This window comes from Dasypus novemcinctus, chromosome 7 (genome assembly GCF_030445035.2).
Source record: "Dasypus novemcinctus isolate mDasNov1 chromosome 7, mDasNov1.1.hap2, whole genome shotgun sequence".
Classification (NCBI taxonomy): Eukaryota; Metazoa; Chordata; class Mammalia; order Cingulata; family Dasypodidae; genus Dasypus; species Dasypus novemcinctus.
In genome coordinates this window covers 115,910,364-115,929,808 of record NC_080679.1, presented here as the reverse complement: position 1 = coordinate 115,929,808, position 19,445 = coordinate 115,910,364, and the positions used below count along the sequence as shown (strand labels likewise).

At 43.2% G+C, this 19,445-nt stretch overlaps 1 protein-coding gene across 5 annotated transcripts in view; it reads left to right on the top strand.

The window, feature by feature from the left end:
• Positions 1-19,445, top strand: part of MGAT5 (alpha-1,6-mannosylglycoprotein 6-beta-N-acetylglucosaminyltransferase) — a 377,154-nt gene that overhangs the window by 298,676 nt on the left and 59,033 nt on the right. For all 5 annotated transcript variants that reach the window (XM_058301096.2, XM_058301094.2, XM_058301097.1 and 2 more), the window contains one exon: positions 14,700-14,849. In XM_058301096.2, coding sequence (XP_058157079.1) covers positions 14,700-14,849 — 150 coding nt within the window. The remainder of the gene's footprint in view (positions 1-14,699; positions 14,850-19,445) is intronic.

Here is a 19,445-nt window from a genome sequence, read left to right as displayed (position 1 = left end):
AGAAAGGGGTATTAAAATAATGTTCCGTTTCAGTGTCCAGTGCTCCAGGTACACTGAGGGTTTTCAGCTGAAGCCCAGCCTCAGGTGGATCCTGTGGGAAAGCTCTGAAACAGGAATTGTTCTAGAGTCAGCCCCATCTTGAGACAAGGAGGGCCCTTCCTCAATGGAGGGTGATTCTCTGGAGAAAGGCAGCTGTGAGGTTAACAACCAGCAGTGGGCTCCCAGGATGGACATGCTGAGGTACAGGGGCCCCAGGCAGCTATCAGCTGCCCCATTGCCTTTGCATACAAATTACTATAGATGTTAGGAGAGAAGAGAGGGAGGTGCTCTAAGTCAAAAATAACAGCTATGGGATGGCAGGGCTCCAAGGACCTGAAAGTCCTCAAGCCCCTCATCCCACAGCAGAAGAAATCGAAGTTGCAATAAGAATACAAAGTGTGTTGCCCAGGATTATCCACTCACCTGCAGGAGTTCCACAGCTTTCACCCAGGTTTCCTGCCTCCCACACTCTGGCGAGCTTTGCACAGTCCTCCCCCCCCCCCCCCCCCCCCCAGTAAAGGCTGATTTTTTCTGGACAGCCTGAGAAATTCCCAGGGACTAAGGGAATTCCAGGTTAGATGGGAAGAAGGAACTTCCTGCCTGGTGTTTCTTGAAGAGATTAGGAGTTTGCAGTCGTCAGTTGCACAGGGTGAAAGTAAAGTTTATAAGGATGCTTTCCTTCCCCTGGACTTTTCTAAAGAATGGTAAGTGAAACTGGTTTGCCACCAGCTTTCCATTCCAACTCTTGGACCCACAGAGCATCATACATGGACATTTTTTCATTTTAATTTTTATTGTGGTAACATATGTACAACCCCAAATTCTCCCATTTTAACTACTTTCATATATACAATTTCATGGTAGTAATTACATTTGCAATGTTATGCTACCATTGCTACCATGTATTACCAAAACTTTTGTCACCCCGTATAGAAAACTATACTCACTATTCATTAACTACCCATTCCTTTACCTCTGGTAACCTATAATCTGATTTTTCACTATGAATTTGCATATTCTAGATATAGCACGTGTCATCATGCAATATTTATCCTTTTCTGTCTCAGTTATTTCACTCGACATGATAGGTAGATCCATGTTGTCACGTGTACCAGGACTTCATTCCTTTTTAAGACTGAAGAATAGTCCATTGTTCGTATATACCACGTTTTGTTTATCCACTCATCTTTGGAGGGACACTTGGGTTGCTTCCATCTTGGCAATTGTGACTAATACCTCTGTGAACATTGGCATACAGATGTCTGTACAAGTCCCTGCTTACTATTGATTTGGATATATACCTAGAGGTGGAATTGCCAGGTCATGTGGTAATTCTGTGTTCATCATTTTGAGGAGCCACCAAACCGATTTCCACAATAGCTGCACCATTTTTTACATTGCCTCCAAAAACACCTGGCAGTTCCTACCTTTCTACTCTCTAGCCACTTCATGCATCTCGTTTTTTGCTGCTCAGAAGCATTTTGCCCTGTGCATTTTGCCTTTCTCTGCCCCTCCCCACTGATGGAGGGTCGTGGAAAAGGGGAGTGACTTCAAGGCTACTAGCCCTGGCTCTGCCACCAGAATGCCTGGTGAACGGACAGTCGAAACCCTTGCTCAGTGTCCTCACTTGTAAAACCAAGACTCTCCACCAGACCCTTCTTTTAGCATTACTTTTCAAGCTTCACTCACGCCACACCAAATCCATACACCACCTGTACTCTTACTTAATATTTAAAATGGACTCTTTTTTTTAAAAAAAAAAAGGCTTGTCCCAAGTAGTTAATGTCCATGACTTGTGTTTTTCTATTCCACATATAATTAGGTTTTTAACTATTAAGTTTAAAATATTCATCCATGTACCACTACTATCACCTCTCATAGCCACAAGCATTAATTTGGAAGAGTGGGATTCCATGAAATATAAGCAAGAAACAACTTTTTTCTCCCTTGAACTATGGAGTTATTCTTCTTTATCCCTTAGAAATAATTTGGGGCAGGCCCTCTAACTCTTAAATAATAATAATTTTAAAAATCCTTTCTGTTACTTTTAACTATCAAGAAAAATCTGAGTACAATAATTTAAATATCCACTCTGGCTTAATAAAATTTCTGAACATGGTTTCAAGTTAAGCTTCTCCACCCCCCTGCTAAGTGCCGTTTTGCCTGAGAAGCCCCACGTGGGGCAGAGCTGTGTGTTCTTCTCTGCTTCCTCAATTTGCAAGTCGTCTTCTCATCCTCCCCACCATCTGTCTTCCTGCCCCAGCCCCCTAACCAGGCTGCTTCAAGTTCCTCCAAGGACATGCTTGGGGAGGGCAGCATAGAGAGGGGTGAAAAAACTCTGTGTGACTAGGACTTGGTGCTATCAGGGCTGTTCAGGAGTCTAAAGCAGACCTTGTCCCTGGTGGGTCCTCTCTGTGTGTCTTTGGGTGCCCGCTCTTGCCCCCTTTCCTGTAGTGGGTCATTGACCACAGGCACTGCCTCCTCAGGCTGGTCACATGGCTCCCCCTGAGCTCCTAGTTCCCAGCAGCCCTTCCTCCCGTGGCCATGGGGACAGAGCCCTTATAGGCGCGATGCAGTTGGGTCCCTTCTGTGTGCTGCACACCTACACCAAGGGAAACTCAGTTAACTATCATTCCTCAAAGGAGTCTCTGGAAGCCCAAACAGAGCCCCCCCACACCCCCATGCCGAATTCCACCCTCAGGGCATTTGCCCAATCACAGGTTCCTCCTGTGAGTCATGGCAAGGCTGGTGCCTGGCACTAATCTGTATGCCTCAGAAATGCCATGGGATGTATGGGAATCTCCCAAGTCGTGCCTGAGAGGCCCTTCTTACCTGGCTGGATTGAGGTGGGAAACAAGCCAACAGCTCTCCTAGGACATCCTCCCTCATCTGTCTTGATGAGGGTGCCAGGCGAAGACCTGGCCACAGCAATGTCACCTGCCCGGTTATACCCTTGGCCTTGGGGAGGTACACTGGCCCTCATGCTGGGAGGAATTGTTGCCTCTTGTTGTGTTCCTGGCTTAATCGGCGTGTACACACCCAATCATCCCCACCACCAGTGGTGACTGTGCTCCTCTTTACTGAGGCAACCCCCAAAACTTACCTTGTGGAATTCTTTCCTGAAGCCTGTCACAGGATGGTTCTGTCAACAACTGGCCGAAGACCTAGTTGAGGTATCATGTCTACTCTTTTATAAGGAGACGAGAACCTCTGTCAAGTCTACTGAAACTACAGTTCCCTGGCCCTTTGGAGTTTCTACAACAAATACAGCTTCGGGTTTACAAAGGCAGCCCAGCCTCTTAATCTTTCTAAGCTTCCTTTGTGACATCTTTCTCTGTGTCACTTAGCAGTCTGTTTTCTGTGATTACTGCCCAGATAGAGCTGATACACATTTGGACCAGTGGTGGTCTGTTTTCAACCTATTTTCTAAGCACAAAAGCATAACTGGTGAGCTTTGCTGGTCTAGGCCCGTGGCCATCAGAGTAGATTAAGGGATGTTTTATCCCTAAGGGACTGCATTTGCATTGGGGAAAAGAGAAGCCAGCTTTACAATTTGAAGACCCCCTGCCTTCTCAAAGCAGAAAAGAAGGCCATGTCAAAGGGTTTCTTGTTTCCACAAACTGGCTGGCAGATCCGCAGGGTCCTTTTAGAGGCATTTGTTAAATGGCAGAAAACTCTAGTGCTAAATCTATGAAATCCTGGAAACCTGCCAGTATTAAGAAATGGGGAAGCATATACTAACCAGTTCAGACTGAAAGAACTGGGGATTGGTTCCAGGATAGGCAAAAGGAGAGGTTCTAGAAATTTCAGGACTCATTTCTAGCTGATCTCATTTTATGGTTTGGGGGCAGTATTAGAACCATGTATTTGTTTTTTAAATAAGGGTATATATTTAAACAGAACTTTTAAATACAGTTTTATTCTAATCTTACTGTATATATATAAGAAGCAGTATATTCTATGAAGAGATGATATCCCCTATTTATAGATGAAAAATTTGCCTCCAAGTTGTAAAAACAGGTTTTGGTAGGTTTTCTAAAGGCTGCCAAGCCATATACCAGAAATGGATTGGCTTATTTGTTTTCGAGGTACTGTGGCCAAGGATTGAACTAGGACCTTATATGTGGGAAACCAGTGCTCAACCACTGAGCTATATCAGCTCCCCTGAGTTTGTTTGTTTGCTTATTAGTTTTTTTAGTTTGGTTTTAGGAGGCACTAGGGACTGAACCCAGGACCTCCCAGGTGGGAAGCAGGCGCTCAATCACTTGAGCCACCTCCGCTCCCCAGGATTGGCCCTTTTTTTAATTTTAATTTTAATTTTTTATTTATCCCCCCCCCCCCCCGCCTTGCATCTTACATGCTGTCTGCTCTCTGTGTCCATTTGCTGTGCATTCTTCTGTGTCTGCTTGTCTCCCTTTGTTATGTCATCTTGCTGCGCCAGCTCTCCACAGGCGCAGGCTGTCAGCTCTCTGTGAGCACAGGCCAGCTTGCCTTCACAAAGATGTGAACACAGGGCCTCCCATATGGTAGACAGGAGCCCAATTGATTGAGCCACAGCCACTTCCCCCCGGGTTGGCTTTTACAATGGGGACTTATTAACTTTTAAGCTTATAGGACTGAGGCCTCAAAGATATCCAAATTAAGGCATCATCAGGGGTTGCTTTCTCCCCGAGGTGCAGCCATGGGTGATCAGGCACATGACGGGACACTTGGTGGTGTCTGGCAGTCTCTTCCTTCTCCTCCAGGTTCCATTGCTTTCAGCTTCCAGCTAAAGTGGCTTCCTCTCAGTTTCTGGGTTTTGCTGATTTCAGCTTCTGGCTCCTGGGGCCTTATCTCTCAGCTACTGGGTTCCTCTCTATCTCTACACCTTTTGTCTGTACCTGTAGCTTTTTATTCTTTCATTTATAAAGGACTCCAGTAAGAGGATTAAGGCCCACCCTGGGTCATGCCCTACTGAAGTGATCTAATCAAAGGGAAGGTCCCTAAGCTGATTTTAATCAAAAGGTCCCATCTACAGTAGGTTTTACACCCATAGGAATGGATTAGTTTAAGAACATAATTTTCTGGGCTCCTCAAAAGACTCAATCCTCCACACCCATTTAGCATCAGAAATCTTCAAGCCTCTTTCTTTAGATCAAAGGTCACAATTTACATCTAACCTGATGGTGGAGACTAATAGATAAATAGCTGGTAAATCTTCTTCCCCCTCACTCACTCTATTCCATTTTTTTGTCCTTCACCCCAGAACTCAAAGGTAGGTGGGTTATAGAACCACTAAGAATTATGCTTGAGTGCAGCCTTACATATAGCTATCCAACTGTGTTGCCCTAGATTAGTCATAATTTAAACTAGATGAGCTTCAGTCAAGAATAGGTGTGGAGCTCAGTGCAGCCAAAGGAAGCAGATTCCCTTCTTTTTATTGCCCATGTGCATGTAGGTGGACCTCAGGCCAGGCCATGGACAAGAGACCTGTAATTATTACACACCATCTTTTCCAGAGGGGTAAGAACTTGGGAAGGGGAGCAGATTCTTAGCCTCCCAGGGTTTTCAAGAGCCCTGCGAGGCCCGAGTGGGACACAACAGGGACCCCAGCCCTCTACTATTGTTGGTCCTTGAGATATGTGAACCAAGGACTGACAAGATTTTAAGTTACTCGGGAATTATGTCAGCTTCACTGCTGACTTTCATGGAGATTAGTATTTTAGAGCTCCCCTTTATTTTTGGAATGAAAGCTCTTTTTTTTTTTCATCCTGGTTGAATTTTAGGCTTCAAGAGCAGATAATGACTGAATTTCTCTCTGCTTTCCTTCCTCCCTCCCTCTTTCCAACCTTTCCTTCCATCTTTCTTTCTTTTTACTTCACAATTACTGAGAGAGAAGCTTATTCTTGGTAGCTATATTAAAAGGAAGATGAATGAGTTATAAAGTATACCTCTTAAGGTTATTTTTTTTTAATTTATTTTGAAATAACCTCAAATTTACAGTACAGTTACAAAAATAATATTACCACCTCCATACAGAGAACTTCAACATACTCCTAACCCCCCAGATTCCCAGATACACCAATGTTAATCTTTTGCCACATTTGTCTTGTCATTCTATCCACCCACCTATCTGTCTGTCTATATTTATCAATGCATTTTCTGAACCCTTGGGTGTAGGTTTTGTATATGATGCTCCTGGAACACTTATTGCTGCCATGTACATTTCCTAAGAACAAGAATTTTTGCTTATGTAACTACTTAAGTGTTTGAGAAGTTCAAGAAATTTAATTTTGATATAAAGTCTTACAGTCTTTATTCCAAATTTTTGAAATATCCTCAACACCTTCTAAACTTTACCATCTCCCCAAACAGAAACCCTATACCAATTCTGCATTAATTCCCCATTCCCCTTGTCCTCCAACCCTGGCAGCCTATACTCAAATTTCTGTCTATTTTCTCCACTATTTTCTTGGGGCTTAAATTTAACATCCTAAATCTAAATCATTCTCGTTTGCCTTGGTACCAACCCAAGTGCAATAGTGTAGACAAACCTTTTTACTGTATTCCTCTGGTTCCTCTACCTTTATGTAGTTCTTGTCACAATTACATGTTTATACATTGTGAGTCCCAAATCACTGATTTCACATTATATTCATGCATTTGCCTAAAGGAAGTAAAAAGTAGAGTTACAAACCAAAAATATAATAGTACTAGCATTTCTATTTACCCATGCTGTTACCCTCAGTGGAGATCTTTGTTTCTTCATGCAGTTTCAATCAATTTTCTAGTGTCCTTTCACGTCAGCCTACAGAGCTCTCTTTAGCATCCCCTATAGGGCAGATCCAGCAGTGACAAACTCCCTCAGCTTCTGTTTATCTGGGAATGACTTAATATTTCCCTCATTTTTTTTTAAAAGCAATTTTATTGAAACATACTCACAAACCATATAGTCTGTCTGAAGTATACATTCAGTGGCTTTTGTTATAATCAGAGCAGTGCATTCATCATTGCATTCAATATTAGAGCATTTTCATCACTCCAAAAAGAAAAACCCCTTACTCCTTAGCATTTACCTCTCAATCCCTCTATCCTTCCCCTTCCATACATAACCACTAATATAATTCCATCTCTATAGATTTATTTATATTTATACTTTATATAGATGGAGTCAAACAATTCATAGTACTTTGTATCTGGTTTCTTTCACTTTGCCTATTTCTTTTTTTTTTTAAACAATCGTTTGGAAAATATATTACTCTTCTCTACAGTCCATAGTTTACTTTAGGTGTATTTTTGCCCATATACCACCCTATTATTAACATATTGTAGTATTAGCATATATTTGTTCTGTTTTTTTTTAAAGTATTCTTATATTTGTTCTATTGACCACATTCATTGTCCACAAGAGGTTTACTATGCTATACAGTGCATATTTTATTCTTTGCTTTCCTTCTACCTTTTCGTCATTTTTGAAAGATAGCTTTGCCAAATATAGGATTCTTATTTTGAATTTTTTGCTGTCAGATTTTAAATGTGTCATCCCATTTCCTTCTTCCCTCCATGGTTTCCAATGGAAAAAAATAAGCATTTAATCTTATTGAAGTCCCTTTGAATGTAACATGTTGTTTCTCTCTTGCAGCTTTCAGAATTTTATCATTATCTTTGACATTCAACAGTTTGACAGTTTGATTATTATACTGCTATGGCCTGGGTCTTCTGGGGTTTATCCTGTTTGGAGTTCATTGATTGTCTAAGATGTGCATATTCGTGTCTTGTTAGATTTGGGAAGTTGTCAGCCATTATTTCTTTTAATATTCTTTCTACCCCTTTCTCTCTTCTTTTTCTGAGACTCCAAAATGCATATACTGGTATGTTTGATGGTGCCTCACAGATTCCTCAGTCCCTGTTCATTTCTCTTCCTTTTTTCTCTCCTTTTGCTCCTCAGACTAGATGATTTCAATTGTCTTATCTTCAGGGTCACTGATTCTTTCTTCTGCTAGTTCCAGTCTTCTGTTGATCCCCTCTAAAGAATTTTTATGTCTGTTAACATGGTCTTCAGCTCTGTTTGTTTCCTTTTTGTAATTTCCATTTATATTCATTTTTCATTTTCCTGATTTCCTTTAATTCTTTGTTTTTCTTTAGCTCTTTGAGATATTTAGGGCCATTTTTTAAAAGTCTTTGTCTGGTATTTCTCAGGTCTGGTCCTCCTCATTGATGGTTTATAATGTTTTAATTGTTTCCTTTGCCAGGGCCACTGCTTCCTGTTTATTTGTATGTTTTGTAATCTTCTGTTGAAAACCACACATTTTTGATATTTTAATGTGTTATCACTAGAATTCAGACTCTGAGGTGTCTATCTTTAAGCTTATATCCAACTAATGATGTTTCCTTGAAAGCCAGGAGCTAATAACAACAACAAAAAGGAGTAAAAGAAAACCCTTTTCCTAGTCTTTGCAGATTGACTTGTGTGAGTCCTCTCCTTCAGGGCATATCCATATAAGGAGTTTAGAGAATAGCTCTAGATCAAATTGTAAGAGTCATCTTGGTCCTTTCTGTACATGTATCTTGCCCTGCGTGTGCACATGGGGCCCCATTTACACAGATGCAAATGTCCCTAGGAAACAGCTTTCTTACAGTCCCAAGTGCTACACTGTGTGTCCTCCAGTCAGCAATTCCTTGCCTCAGCATCACGACTTGCTGGCTCTCCCACAGTGTTCCTTAGTACAGTTCTGCTAGCCACCTTCTCTACGCGGGGCAAGTTTAGGGGTGACAAGTCCACTTCACACAGATTACATTCTCCCTCTGGTATTGGAAACAAGGATTTGCACTGGGATCACAGACTGGCTCTGTGCCAGGCTGGTGAGGGGTGAGGGAGGGGCCACCCAGGGTGCCACGAGCTCATACTGCCTTTTAAGTAGCTTTTTTCTTGAGTCAGTGCTCACCCTTTTACTGCAGTCCTTTAACTGTTTTGTGAAGCTTTTAGAAAGATGTTTCTGCCAGTTCTTGCTGGTTATTCAAAGCTTCTATGGGTGGATGGACCCTGAAGCATCTCAGGGCTATGTTCTTTTTTTCAATTAAAATATACCCTCTGAGTAAAGTTGTGGACCTTAGTTGTAGAAGAACTTTTCTCCTCAAACAGGGTGGGAAGACTGGCAGTTTCACAGAGAGCAACCAAAGGAGCTGAGTGGTACCTGAGGCCACCTTTTCCTTGAGCCCATCAATGTTTTGTGGTCCATGTGCCTATTTCTCTTCTTTAGTCAGTCAGTATACATATATCAGACACCTGCCCTGGGCCAAACCTCTGCAGGCACTGGAGGTACAGTGTCTTGTCCTTGAGAAGTTCACAGTCCCAGTAAGGCAGAAACACATATTATAGCCCACTGAAGCCAAATGTGAAGGTGCATAAGCACAGAGGCAACAGCTACTAACTTTTCCCAGGAGCATAAGGGAGAGCCAGCTCTTGAAGGATGAGTGGGAATGAGTCTATCCAGAAGAGACAAGGAAGGAGGAAGGAAGGGCATTTCCAGCAAAGGAAATGTCAGGCCAAATGTATATGTCAGAGCACGAGTGGTTAGGGAATAGAGGACCATGTTTGTGTATGCAAAGGAGGAGAGGAAGGGACAGCTGGGGAGCTGATCAAAGGGCAGATTGTGCAGGGCCTGGCGTGCATGCTGAGAAGGTGGACTCTTAGCCCGTTGGCCATGAGGAACCTGTGAAGACCTTTTTGCAGAGAAACAAAATGTTCTGTTTTAGGAAATAGTGGCAAGGAGGAAGATGGATTAAAGAGGTGAAAGCCTAGAGTTGGTGTCTCAGACCAGGGCTCTGAGGAGCAGAGCCTGAGGCAAAGACTAAAATATTAATATATCATTCAGACAGAGGGTTGTGCAAGCCCAGGGCAGAGGGTGAAGGAAAAAGGGAAGTGAGGCAAGGACGATTGTAAGATGATGTGGTGATGCTGTGCAGGAGCCCCTCAGACACTGTATTTGCCCATCTGTGCATTCGTCGGGTACCCTGGATACCCCTGGTAGGTTTGCACAGAATGATGCCTTGGCATAGTCTAAGAGAGAGAAAAAAGAGCTGAGAGGATTTTTCTGTTTGGCTTCCTATTTTCTGTTTCCTGTTGACCTTGGTTCACCTCCCAGGGAGTTATGGCCCCTGTACTTCCAGGGTGTTCTTTATAAAGGGGGCTCCCAGCCACATCCCACGATGTACGGTTCTTCCCAGTCTGAGAGTGGAGGGCTACCTGGCTTGTGTGGGCACTGACTGAAGAAGAGAGAAGAGCAGGCAGGGCAATCTGAAAGGCACATGAGGTTTGTGTCACCCTTCAGACAGAGAGCTCAGCTCAGAGAGTATGACATCGGTCCAAGCAGGAGGTGACAGATGCCAAAGTGAATAGAGGAAGCCTATAGCAGAGAAAGATTTACAGGCTCGTCATTCAGTAGAGCTGACAAGTGCAACCTCTTCCTTTCAAGGGTTATGCTGCAGTGGTAGTTAGTGGAGGGCTTCTGTGGCTGTCTTTGGTCAAAGCATACTCTAATGCCTTTGTGTTTCTGAAAGAAAAAGCCACAGTTCTTAATTGTTTATTAGTAAAACCCTGGAGTGTACCAATTTCCTACATGGGGTGGGAAGTTGGGGTTTGGGCGGAAGCTACAAGTGTAACAAATGATTTCTACTCCATGGCAGTCAAAGAATTAGATCCCAAGGGTACTTTTTAGGACCCTTACTGTTGTAAATGAAAGAAGCCCAGCTTTACTAGTTCAGGTTGAAGCGAGTGTCTGTTGACTCTTGGAATCCAGGGAAGAGCAGGGAAGCTTCTGGGCCCAGACATGATGGAACCAGCAGACCCAGCCACATACTCACCTTCTCCCAGTGGCCTCCTCCAGGTGACAGCATCCCTTGTCTCTCACTGGAGCCTGATCCCCTCCCCTTGGCACGACCCACACACTCCTCAGCGGCCTGGCTTTGCAGCTCGCTCCTAGATTCTGAAGAAAGCTGAACTCCTGCAGTCATTCAGCACTCCCTGAGAGAGGGCTCCCCTGGCCTGTGCTCCCCACTGGAGAACACAGCTTTGGCTGGGACTGCAGAATGATTCAAAACAAAAGCACAACAAAGGCAGGTGACGAGGTGCCATATGGGTAAGGGAAAATGTCATCCAGGACAAGGGACCTGTGTGGGTGCAAGATGTTGGTGGGGAGACAAGTATGTAGATATATACTTCAACGAAAAACTCAGATTGCTGCCATTTCTTGAAAAAATACCCCTAATTTACCAGCAGAAGTGATGGGAGAGCTACTCTCCAGTTCTGCATTCCACATCTTTCCGCTGCTGCAGACTCACACTAGTGTTGCTTTAGATTGAATTGTTTTCCTAAAGCTTCAGAGTCAAGCTCTAAATATCTTACTAGCGGTTCTGCAAATGCACCTGCCTCCAGCTACAATCATAAAAGCTGAAGACACACTGAAAGCACTGCTTGTTGCTCTAATGTGCATTCTCCTTTTCCTTGGCAACCCCCTTTTTTCCATAAATGAGCTTAGGTAGATTTCAATTTTAATCAGTTTGATTGGTTGTTTTTAATGAGAATTTAAATTGAACTGGAGTCTGGAAGCGTTATAGGGCAGCAAGTTGCTCAGCCGGGACCTTTTGGAGGCATTCCCCACGGCTCCGCGCTAAGAGTGGAGGGTGGCATGCTGTGGTGTGATGCTGAGTGCAGGGCCCCTGTGACCCCATTTTAAGAAATTCCTAAGTGGTAGAGTTTTTGAAGTGGAGCTTGGACCTTGGTCTCTAAGTCAGAGGGGGAAGTTTCCTGGGGAGCTGTCTTGATTCAGTTCTTGGAGCAGTGGGGTACCCAGTCCCAAGATGCCTTGGGTAAGGGAAGGCTGATATGCTGGAAAGTGTCTTCACCCCTCACCTCCCCTCCCTACTTCAGACCTTCCCTTGAGTTGGGGAAAGGCAGGCAGGGGCGTGCTTAATTTAAGAATCCTGTTTCTTGAAAAGAAAAGGGAATAATGCACATTGAAGAGAGGAGGTCCTTATAGCCCTCGACAGCAAGACTTGAGCCTTCCAGTGTGGTAGCAATGGTGCAAGCTTCAGAGCCAAAGAAACTGGTTTATTTTGTCTTGATTGTGTATATTTTACATTTTTATTCTTTCATCGTAAAATACATCAATTATACAGAAGAGTCTAGAAAATAAGACATCCATATACTCAGCACCCAGATTTATAGGTGTAAATAGTTTGCCATGTTTTTCAACAAAGAAATGAAATATTACAAAAATAAAGCTAAAGCCCCATCCACCTCGCCAAACCCTCTCTGCCTTCTCACTCGTAATCAGAACCTGGAATTTGGAAGATATCATTCCCAATGTGTATTTTTGTACTCTGACTGCAAATATTTGTATGCATAATCATTGTCCTTTTGCATAACATGGCTTTGTAATAAATTGGCAAAACAGCATGGAATCATAAAATTCTAACTAGAGGTGGTAGTGGCTTTTTGTTGTTTTGTTTCTAAGTAGATGATGGCTTGCCAGACTGTGTTCAATGACTTGATCAAAATTTCAATCTAGAAAAAAAAATTTTTTTTCAATCTAGAAAGATCCCTGGTACTATGGGTGTGATAGGAACCAGAAACAGCTCCAGCCTCTGTCTCTGCTTTCTTTCCTTCCTCTTCTCTCCCCATTCCTTTCTTCCCTCCTTCCTTTCTCTACTCCCCCCCCCCCACCCCGTTTTCAGGTGTGATGTCCCAGTCTTGGCCCCTCTCTGGGTCCCTCTCTTTACCTCTGCTCCCTTTTTCCAGCAATTACCTGGCTCTCTTCCCCACCCCCATCCTCCAAACTTGTCATTTGGCCCATAATTGCCCAGTTACCAAAGCTGACTGAACTTTTTTGTGCTGAAGCCCACAGCCATCTGGCAGAATCTCTCTGTGTGCAGGATTCTCAGTTCCCAAGAGAGATCTGGTGGGCTCAGCCTGTCTTTCTGAGCTATGAATGAGTGCCCCAGGTCAGGTTTGCACCCTAGGTAGAGGCTCCCACCTACTTAGTGGGGACCATGGGTGGCATAGACTCCTAGGGAAGGGGGTGTATATGGCAGTAATTGCTAGTCACATCCAGCACAAGGACTATATCATAGAATCCTACAAATTAACGTATGCTAGGTAGGTGGAGCTAAATTTGGGACAAGCTACAGATGGGAAGTCATAGTTTTCTAAACTGTTTATAGTCATCTCCACACTAGTCCAAGGGTACACATCTCTGAAATAATGAATTTAGTATCTTCCAGCCTCTCCAAACATGGCATGAAATCACACTTTCAGTCCAATGTTCATTTAATTCATACATTAGAGTGCAGAAATGGGCTTGCTCATGAACAAAAGCCTCCTGGTGCATGAAATGGCGAGTGTGGACTATCCTGTTTTCCAGTCATGCAAACCTTTGCTTCATGATTTTGAAATAATTTTTCCTAGGCCCCCAAATTGAGAGCCAGAAGTAATATTCTCCACCAGGGCAGTGAATGGCAGGGGGGCGGATCCCCTCTGACACCACGGGGAGCTGGCCCACCAAGTCAGGGCTGGGGGGCCCAGCCAGCCAGGGCTGCACTCCTGGACTTTCCCGCCCAAGTAGAAGTCACTTTCTTCCCTCCTCATTCAGTCCCCTCCCCTTCTCTGCACACTGTGGCCTCTGGTCTCATCATTCACATATCCCTTGTGGCCTTAAGTCACAAAGCTGGCTATTACTAGATTTGTCTGGAGAGCCTGAAAACAGGCTTAAGATGGGAAAACCATGTCCCACTGATATGCGACTGGAAAACATTATAGAACTTGAATCTTTCAAACTTAAAAAATAAAATAAAATCAACACACACAAACTCCAGCTGGTGCAACTTAGTCATGGGGAAATATGAAGTGTTTCAGGAGGAACAGAAAGTGAGTTTGCTTCCACTCCACAGGCGGTTTTGATTTAGAAAGCATGCCTTGAAATTCAGTGCCTACAAATGCAGGGAAGGGATTTTGTTTCATATTTAATAAAAGTAAAACTACTCTTGAGTGTTTCAGTGCTAATCAAATTTTACACTTAATCTTCTTTTTACTTTGTCTGCCTGGATCTTCTCATTATCTCTCCAGCTGCCGAGTTAATAAATGTATATTGTGGGAAACTCTCATGATCTGAATTAGGTGGGATCCAGTTCTGACAACATGAGTTAATCATTACTAGGAATATTGGCAAGAGCTGGGGATGTTTGTATTCCTCAGGGACAGCCTAGCATCTCCAGATAAATATTCCAGTCCAACTTTGGGTTTTCCTTCCCCAGAGTTCCTCCCCCAAAAGAAGGCTGAGCCAACGGCGATGTGTTGGGTCCCTGGTAATTACAAAGTGAGGATACTTGAGAACAACTGGCCGTAAGCTATCATTTGGTATTCAGTAATATGTTGCTATACGTCTCGTCTTATAAAAATGCACAGCAGCAATGTGAATGCTTTTGCCTTCAAAATCCAGCCAGATTGTTTTATTTATTTATTTTGAAATTTTCGGAGTTGGATTGGCAAATTCCTGCACACTCTCTATAAAGAATTGCTATTTACATAGCCTTTAGGTCTTCGGAGAGGTTTTGTCCTTTTGAGACAACAGGTTGTTAGGTGAATGAAAGAAAAAGAGAAATGCCTTCTTCTCTCTCCTCTTTAGAATAAGAAGATCTACCTGGACATTATCCACACGTACATGGAAGTGCATGCAACTGTTTATGGCTCTAGCACAAAGTATATTCCCAGTTACGTGAAAAATCATGGTATCCTCAGTGGACGGGACCTGCAGTTTCTTCTCCGAGAGACCAAGGTAAGTTTTCAGTGTTTTTGTGAAAATTCACCAGTGGTTTCAGGTGTGATGCCCCAGTCTTGGTCACTCTTGGTTTCACCCTGGGGAAAATGAGGTCAGAGTCGTCTTGCTTTCTTTTCAATGCTGCATCATCTCCTTAGGTCATTTCTGAACAATAGTTTTCTAAGATCAGTTGTAGCTTAAAAGTTATTGAACTGTGGAAGAGAGCGAACAGTTTTTGTTCATTTCTTTTGGTTAAAAAAAAATGTACTGAGAACTTAACTCTGTGCCAGTTGTCACATGAGGGCGAGGGAATACAGAAGCAAACAAAAGATAACTCCCTGGCCAGAGAAGTAGACTTTCTGATAGAGCGACAGCCCTCTCTGTAAGCTGGAGATGCTTAACTTACCTGCCCTTTCCCTCATAACCACTTTCCAAGTAATCAGCCCCCTATCAGCTTTTTCTCATATCTCCTCTTTCAAAACATGTATATTGGGTACTGAAGAAGTTCATATGAAGGTAGGATCACTGTGGACTTTTATAATGGGAATTTATTAGGTTAAAAGTTTATGGTTCTAAGGCTGTGAAAGTGTCCAAATCAAGGCATCATCAAGAGATGCTATCTCACCAAGTTGCAGCTGTGGGTAGTCAGGCACATGGAGGCATCATCTAAAGATGTTTTCCCTCAGAACTCAGTGGTGGGCATCAAGCACATGGCAAGGCACACTGACTGCCAGTCTGCCCCTCTCTTCTCTCTCCTCTGGGCCTTATCTCTTCAGCTTGGAACTGTTCCTTAGGTCTAGCCTCTTTGGAGCCTCTTTCCCTGCCTCTGTGCTCTGCTGATTCAAGCTTCTGGCCTCCAGGACCTTTCCTTCTGTCTGAGGGTTTTTTGCTGCATGCATAGCTTGCGGCTTTTCAGTCCTCTGTTTATAAAGGATCCCAGTAAGGGGATTAAGACCCACCCTGAATGAAGTAGTCACATCTCAAGTTAAAATCCTACTTGCCAGAAGAGCCTGCTTACAATGGGCCCACACCCACAGGAATGAATTAACTTTAATCACATACTTGTACTTTCCATACAGCTTAAAACATCACACTCCACCCTCTGGACCCCAAAATGCCATATTCTCTCCATATACTTAAATACATGCATTCTATCATAGTATTTCAAAAAGCCTTAAATCATTTCAGTAACAATGTTAAGTACAAAATCACCAAAATCAGTTGTAGGCATGGAGACTGTCTAGGGGCAAAATTCCTCTCCATTGTAGATGTAGACCTGTGAAACTTAGAGAACAAGTTGTTTACTTCCAATATTAAAAAAGAGAGACTGTCATAGAATAAACATTTCCATTGTCATGGAGAGAAAATGGGAGGAAAGCAGAGGTCATTGGTCCCAAACAGTTCTGAAAACCTGCAGGGCATACTCCTTTAGATTTCAAGGTCTGAGGGTCATCTATAAAATTAAGGTTTCTTCTCCTTAGGGCCTCATGGAACAAGCCACTTTTCAAGGGCTTGCTCAGAGGCCATCTTCTAGACTCCACCCTCATCAAGTACCTAGGTGGCCATGGAACTCTAAGACTTACCCTCCGAGCTGTCACTGGCGTGATAGCTACACATTCCCCAAACTCCAGGGAACAGGACCAACCCTCCCAGAACAATGGGATGGTGACCTAACTCTCCCCAGCTCCCAGGGAATGTGCCCCACCCTCTCTGGAGCCTGGGATAGCAGAACTCTCCCTGAATGGGGAGAAAAGCCATCCTCTTCAAATGGCACAAAGGGCACACTCACCCTTTCCACACGTGAGTGGGGTCCTTCTCTTTGGACCTGAGAAGATGTTTGAAGTCCACACCTCAACTGTCATGGTTTTGCCCTTGAAGTTATTTTTCCTTCCATCTCTCATTTTTCTGCCCCTTTAGTTTAGACTGACAATTGTTTTGTCCATACAGATCTCACAAAAAGCTTGTTGGTTTTGCATGCAGTTCACTGGCAACCCCAACCATTAGCCCATAGGACTTTCCACACATTCTTTCTGGATAACTGCATTTCCATTTCTAACTTACACTGAAATGACTGTTTGGTTCTATGTACAGGATGTGGATAGACCTGGCATTTGAGACAGATGAATGTGAGAGTCAAGTGTAGAGGTGGGCTGAAAACCTGCTCAGCTAGTCTAGGTGTTGGAAAATAGGGGAAGATAAACTTTGATGGGGAGATGGGGGTCTGCCTGTCAAGGAGATAAGGGTCTGATTGTCAAAGACATAGGTAGAGTTCAGACCACATGGTATAGGTAGTGGAAGGAGCCACTGGAATGGTGAGGATTATTTTGCAGGCCAGTGTTGTGATGAACATGATTTTTTGATACCATGGGAAAGTCTACCCAGGATCCAATTTTTTTAATGATCTGTGTTCTTTCTATAAATCTGCTATGGAAGTACCAAATGAAGTTAGGGGACTTGTGAATAAGCTAGAGCTCAGCATTAAAGGGTTGGCTGGCACTTTAATGTATTAGATAAACTCTCTTATGCTCATTATTAGACTTACACATGAATTTAACAAATACTTACTGTAGTAGTTCCTATGTGCCAGGCACCATGTGAGGGATATAAGAGTAAACAAGACCAACGGGATCTCTGCCTTCATGCTTCCTAAAACTTAGGGAAGCTTGTTATCAATAGTGAGTACTCTAGCCTTGGCCTCTGATTCACTTTGTATGGGAGAGAGGCTGACTGGCTGGACTTTAATGGCCTAATTGCAATTTCTAATCCTCGTAGACTTGGCTTTTAGAAAGTGTATTCACCTATGCCGTCCTATTTGGTTCTCACAATGGCCTTTAGATATAGATAGGGTAGATTTTGTTGTTACTTTTGTTGTGAAGATATAGGCCAGAGACTGAATTTCCCAAAGGCACACAGTCTTGTAAGTCTTAGAGGCAGCTCTGACTCTGGTTTGTTTTCTTATATATCTATATAGATATATCATTGTAAATAAAAGCTCTTGTAGGCTCTCAGCCTACCATCCTCTTAAATAAACCTACCAGCCAAAAGCATATACATCTCCTTTCTCCTCAGTTTCTCCACCTGTAAAGGCATTTATTTGATCCTTTCTACCTCCATCTCTTTTGCATGATATCTGAATAAGCAGCTTGCCAATTCTGTAGCTCCTTGGCCAAAGACTTGGTTTGTTTTCATTAAGATTTTATTTCCTTACAAGGTCACTTAAATTCTGATGACTGTCAGTGGTAAACTAGAGTGAACCTGCATCCCCAGGTTTCACTGTTTGCTTTCTATTCACCTTCTGCCTTAGGTTGACATTTTAAAGTTGTCAGCATGCCCGGGCCCTTTGGTGACAATGCTATTTTTGCCATTTTCCTCATTTTGCTTTTCCCCACATAGGATGGTGGGAAAATCTCAAGGTCCTTTAAAATAACATTTGGCAGAGCTGTGTTTCAGCAGCATGTCATTACTGTCTCGCGCACTTCTGTTAACCTAACCTCGTGAATGTCTTACTCAGCCCTGCAAATTTTAAAAGAACCCTTCCTTACCTACCATCCATTTACCTTGTCAGAAAATGGGAAAGAGGCCAAAGCTGAGATCCCTGATGTCCACGGGGGTAAGGGAAGAGGCCTAGGAGGCCCCGGCCATGATATTAATGCCTGCCTGATATCCAAGGGTTGCGGCCTGAATTTTGAGTGTGAGGGGTGTGATTTTCATCCTTGAAAAATGGGTACCATTAGAAGATGTCACCTATGCCATTATGTATTGCTTGTTGATCTGACTAGAATATATGAAAATCCTTGGAGTGGATTCGTGACTAAAAGAGTTGGCAAATATGATGAAAATTAGGCAGCATGTTGCCGAGACTCCACGTCTACGCAGAACACAGCAGCCAGCGCTAAAATGAATGAATCTTGGGCTTTGAAATAATGACACTAAAGACCAGTCAGGCTTTGCATTTATAACCCTTTCTGCCTCTAACTCCTTCCCCTGTGTCTCTGAGCAATTTAAAGGCGATTTATTCCAATACACATTGGTAATGCAAAACTGGATGTGCAGGGAGGCAAATGCCTGTGGAATGAATGGGATTCATACCTTCCCCCAACTTGGGATTTGAGAGGGAAGCAAGGGTTGTTGCTCCTCAAGAGGTTTAGAGACATAATAGAAATGATGGATGCTTCATCAGCTTCCGACTCATTATTTTTATTTATGAATACTCCCTGGATCCCTGCACCAATCCTAGGAAACCCTCCACTCAGCAGAATTTTCCTGGCAGTGCTATTAGGTGCCCAGGCATCATTAGCAGACTCCTGTGGCAGGGAGCTCAGGAAGACCAGAGGAATTCTGTGTAACTAAAATCAGGGCTCAAAGAGCTGGGGAGATATCAAATGTAAAAGACCCTTCTACTAGGAATATAAAGTTGGATGAATTGATTATTTATCAGAGGACCACAGATAAGTCGTTTAGTCCAGCAAACTCCAGGAGTGCTGTTTAATCCAGTAAATCAGGACTCACTGGGGTGGTGTGTTTTTATTTTTGGCAATAAATCCCCATCTCCTCTAATATAGTTCCCTTCTCTACCTTCCTAATTTTAACCTCCTCATGTCCGCCTCCCCCAGT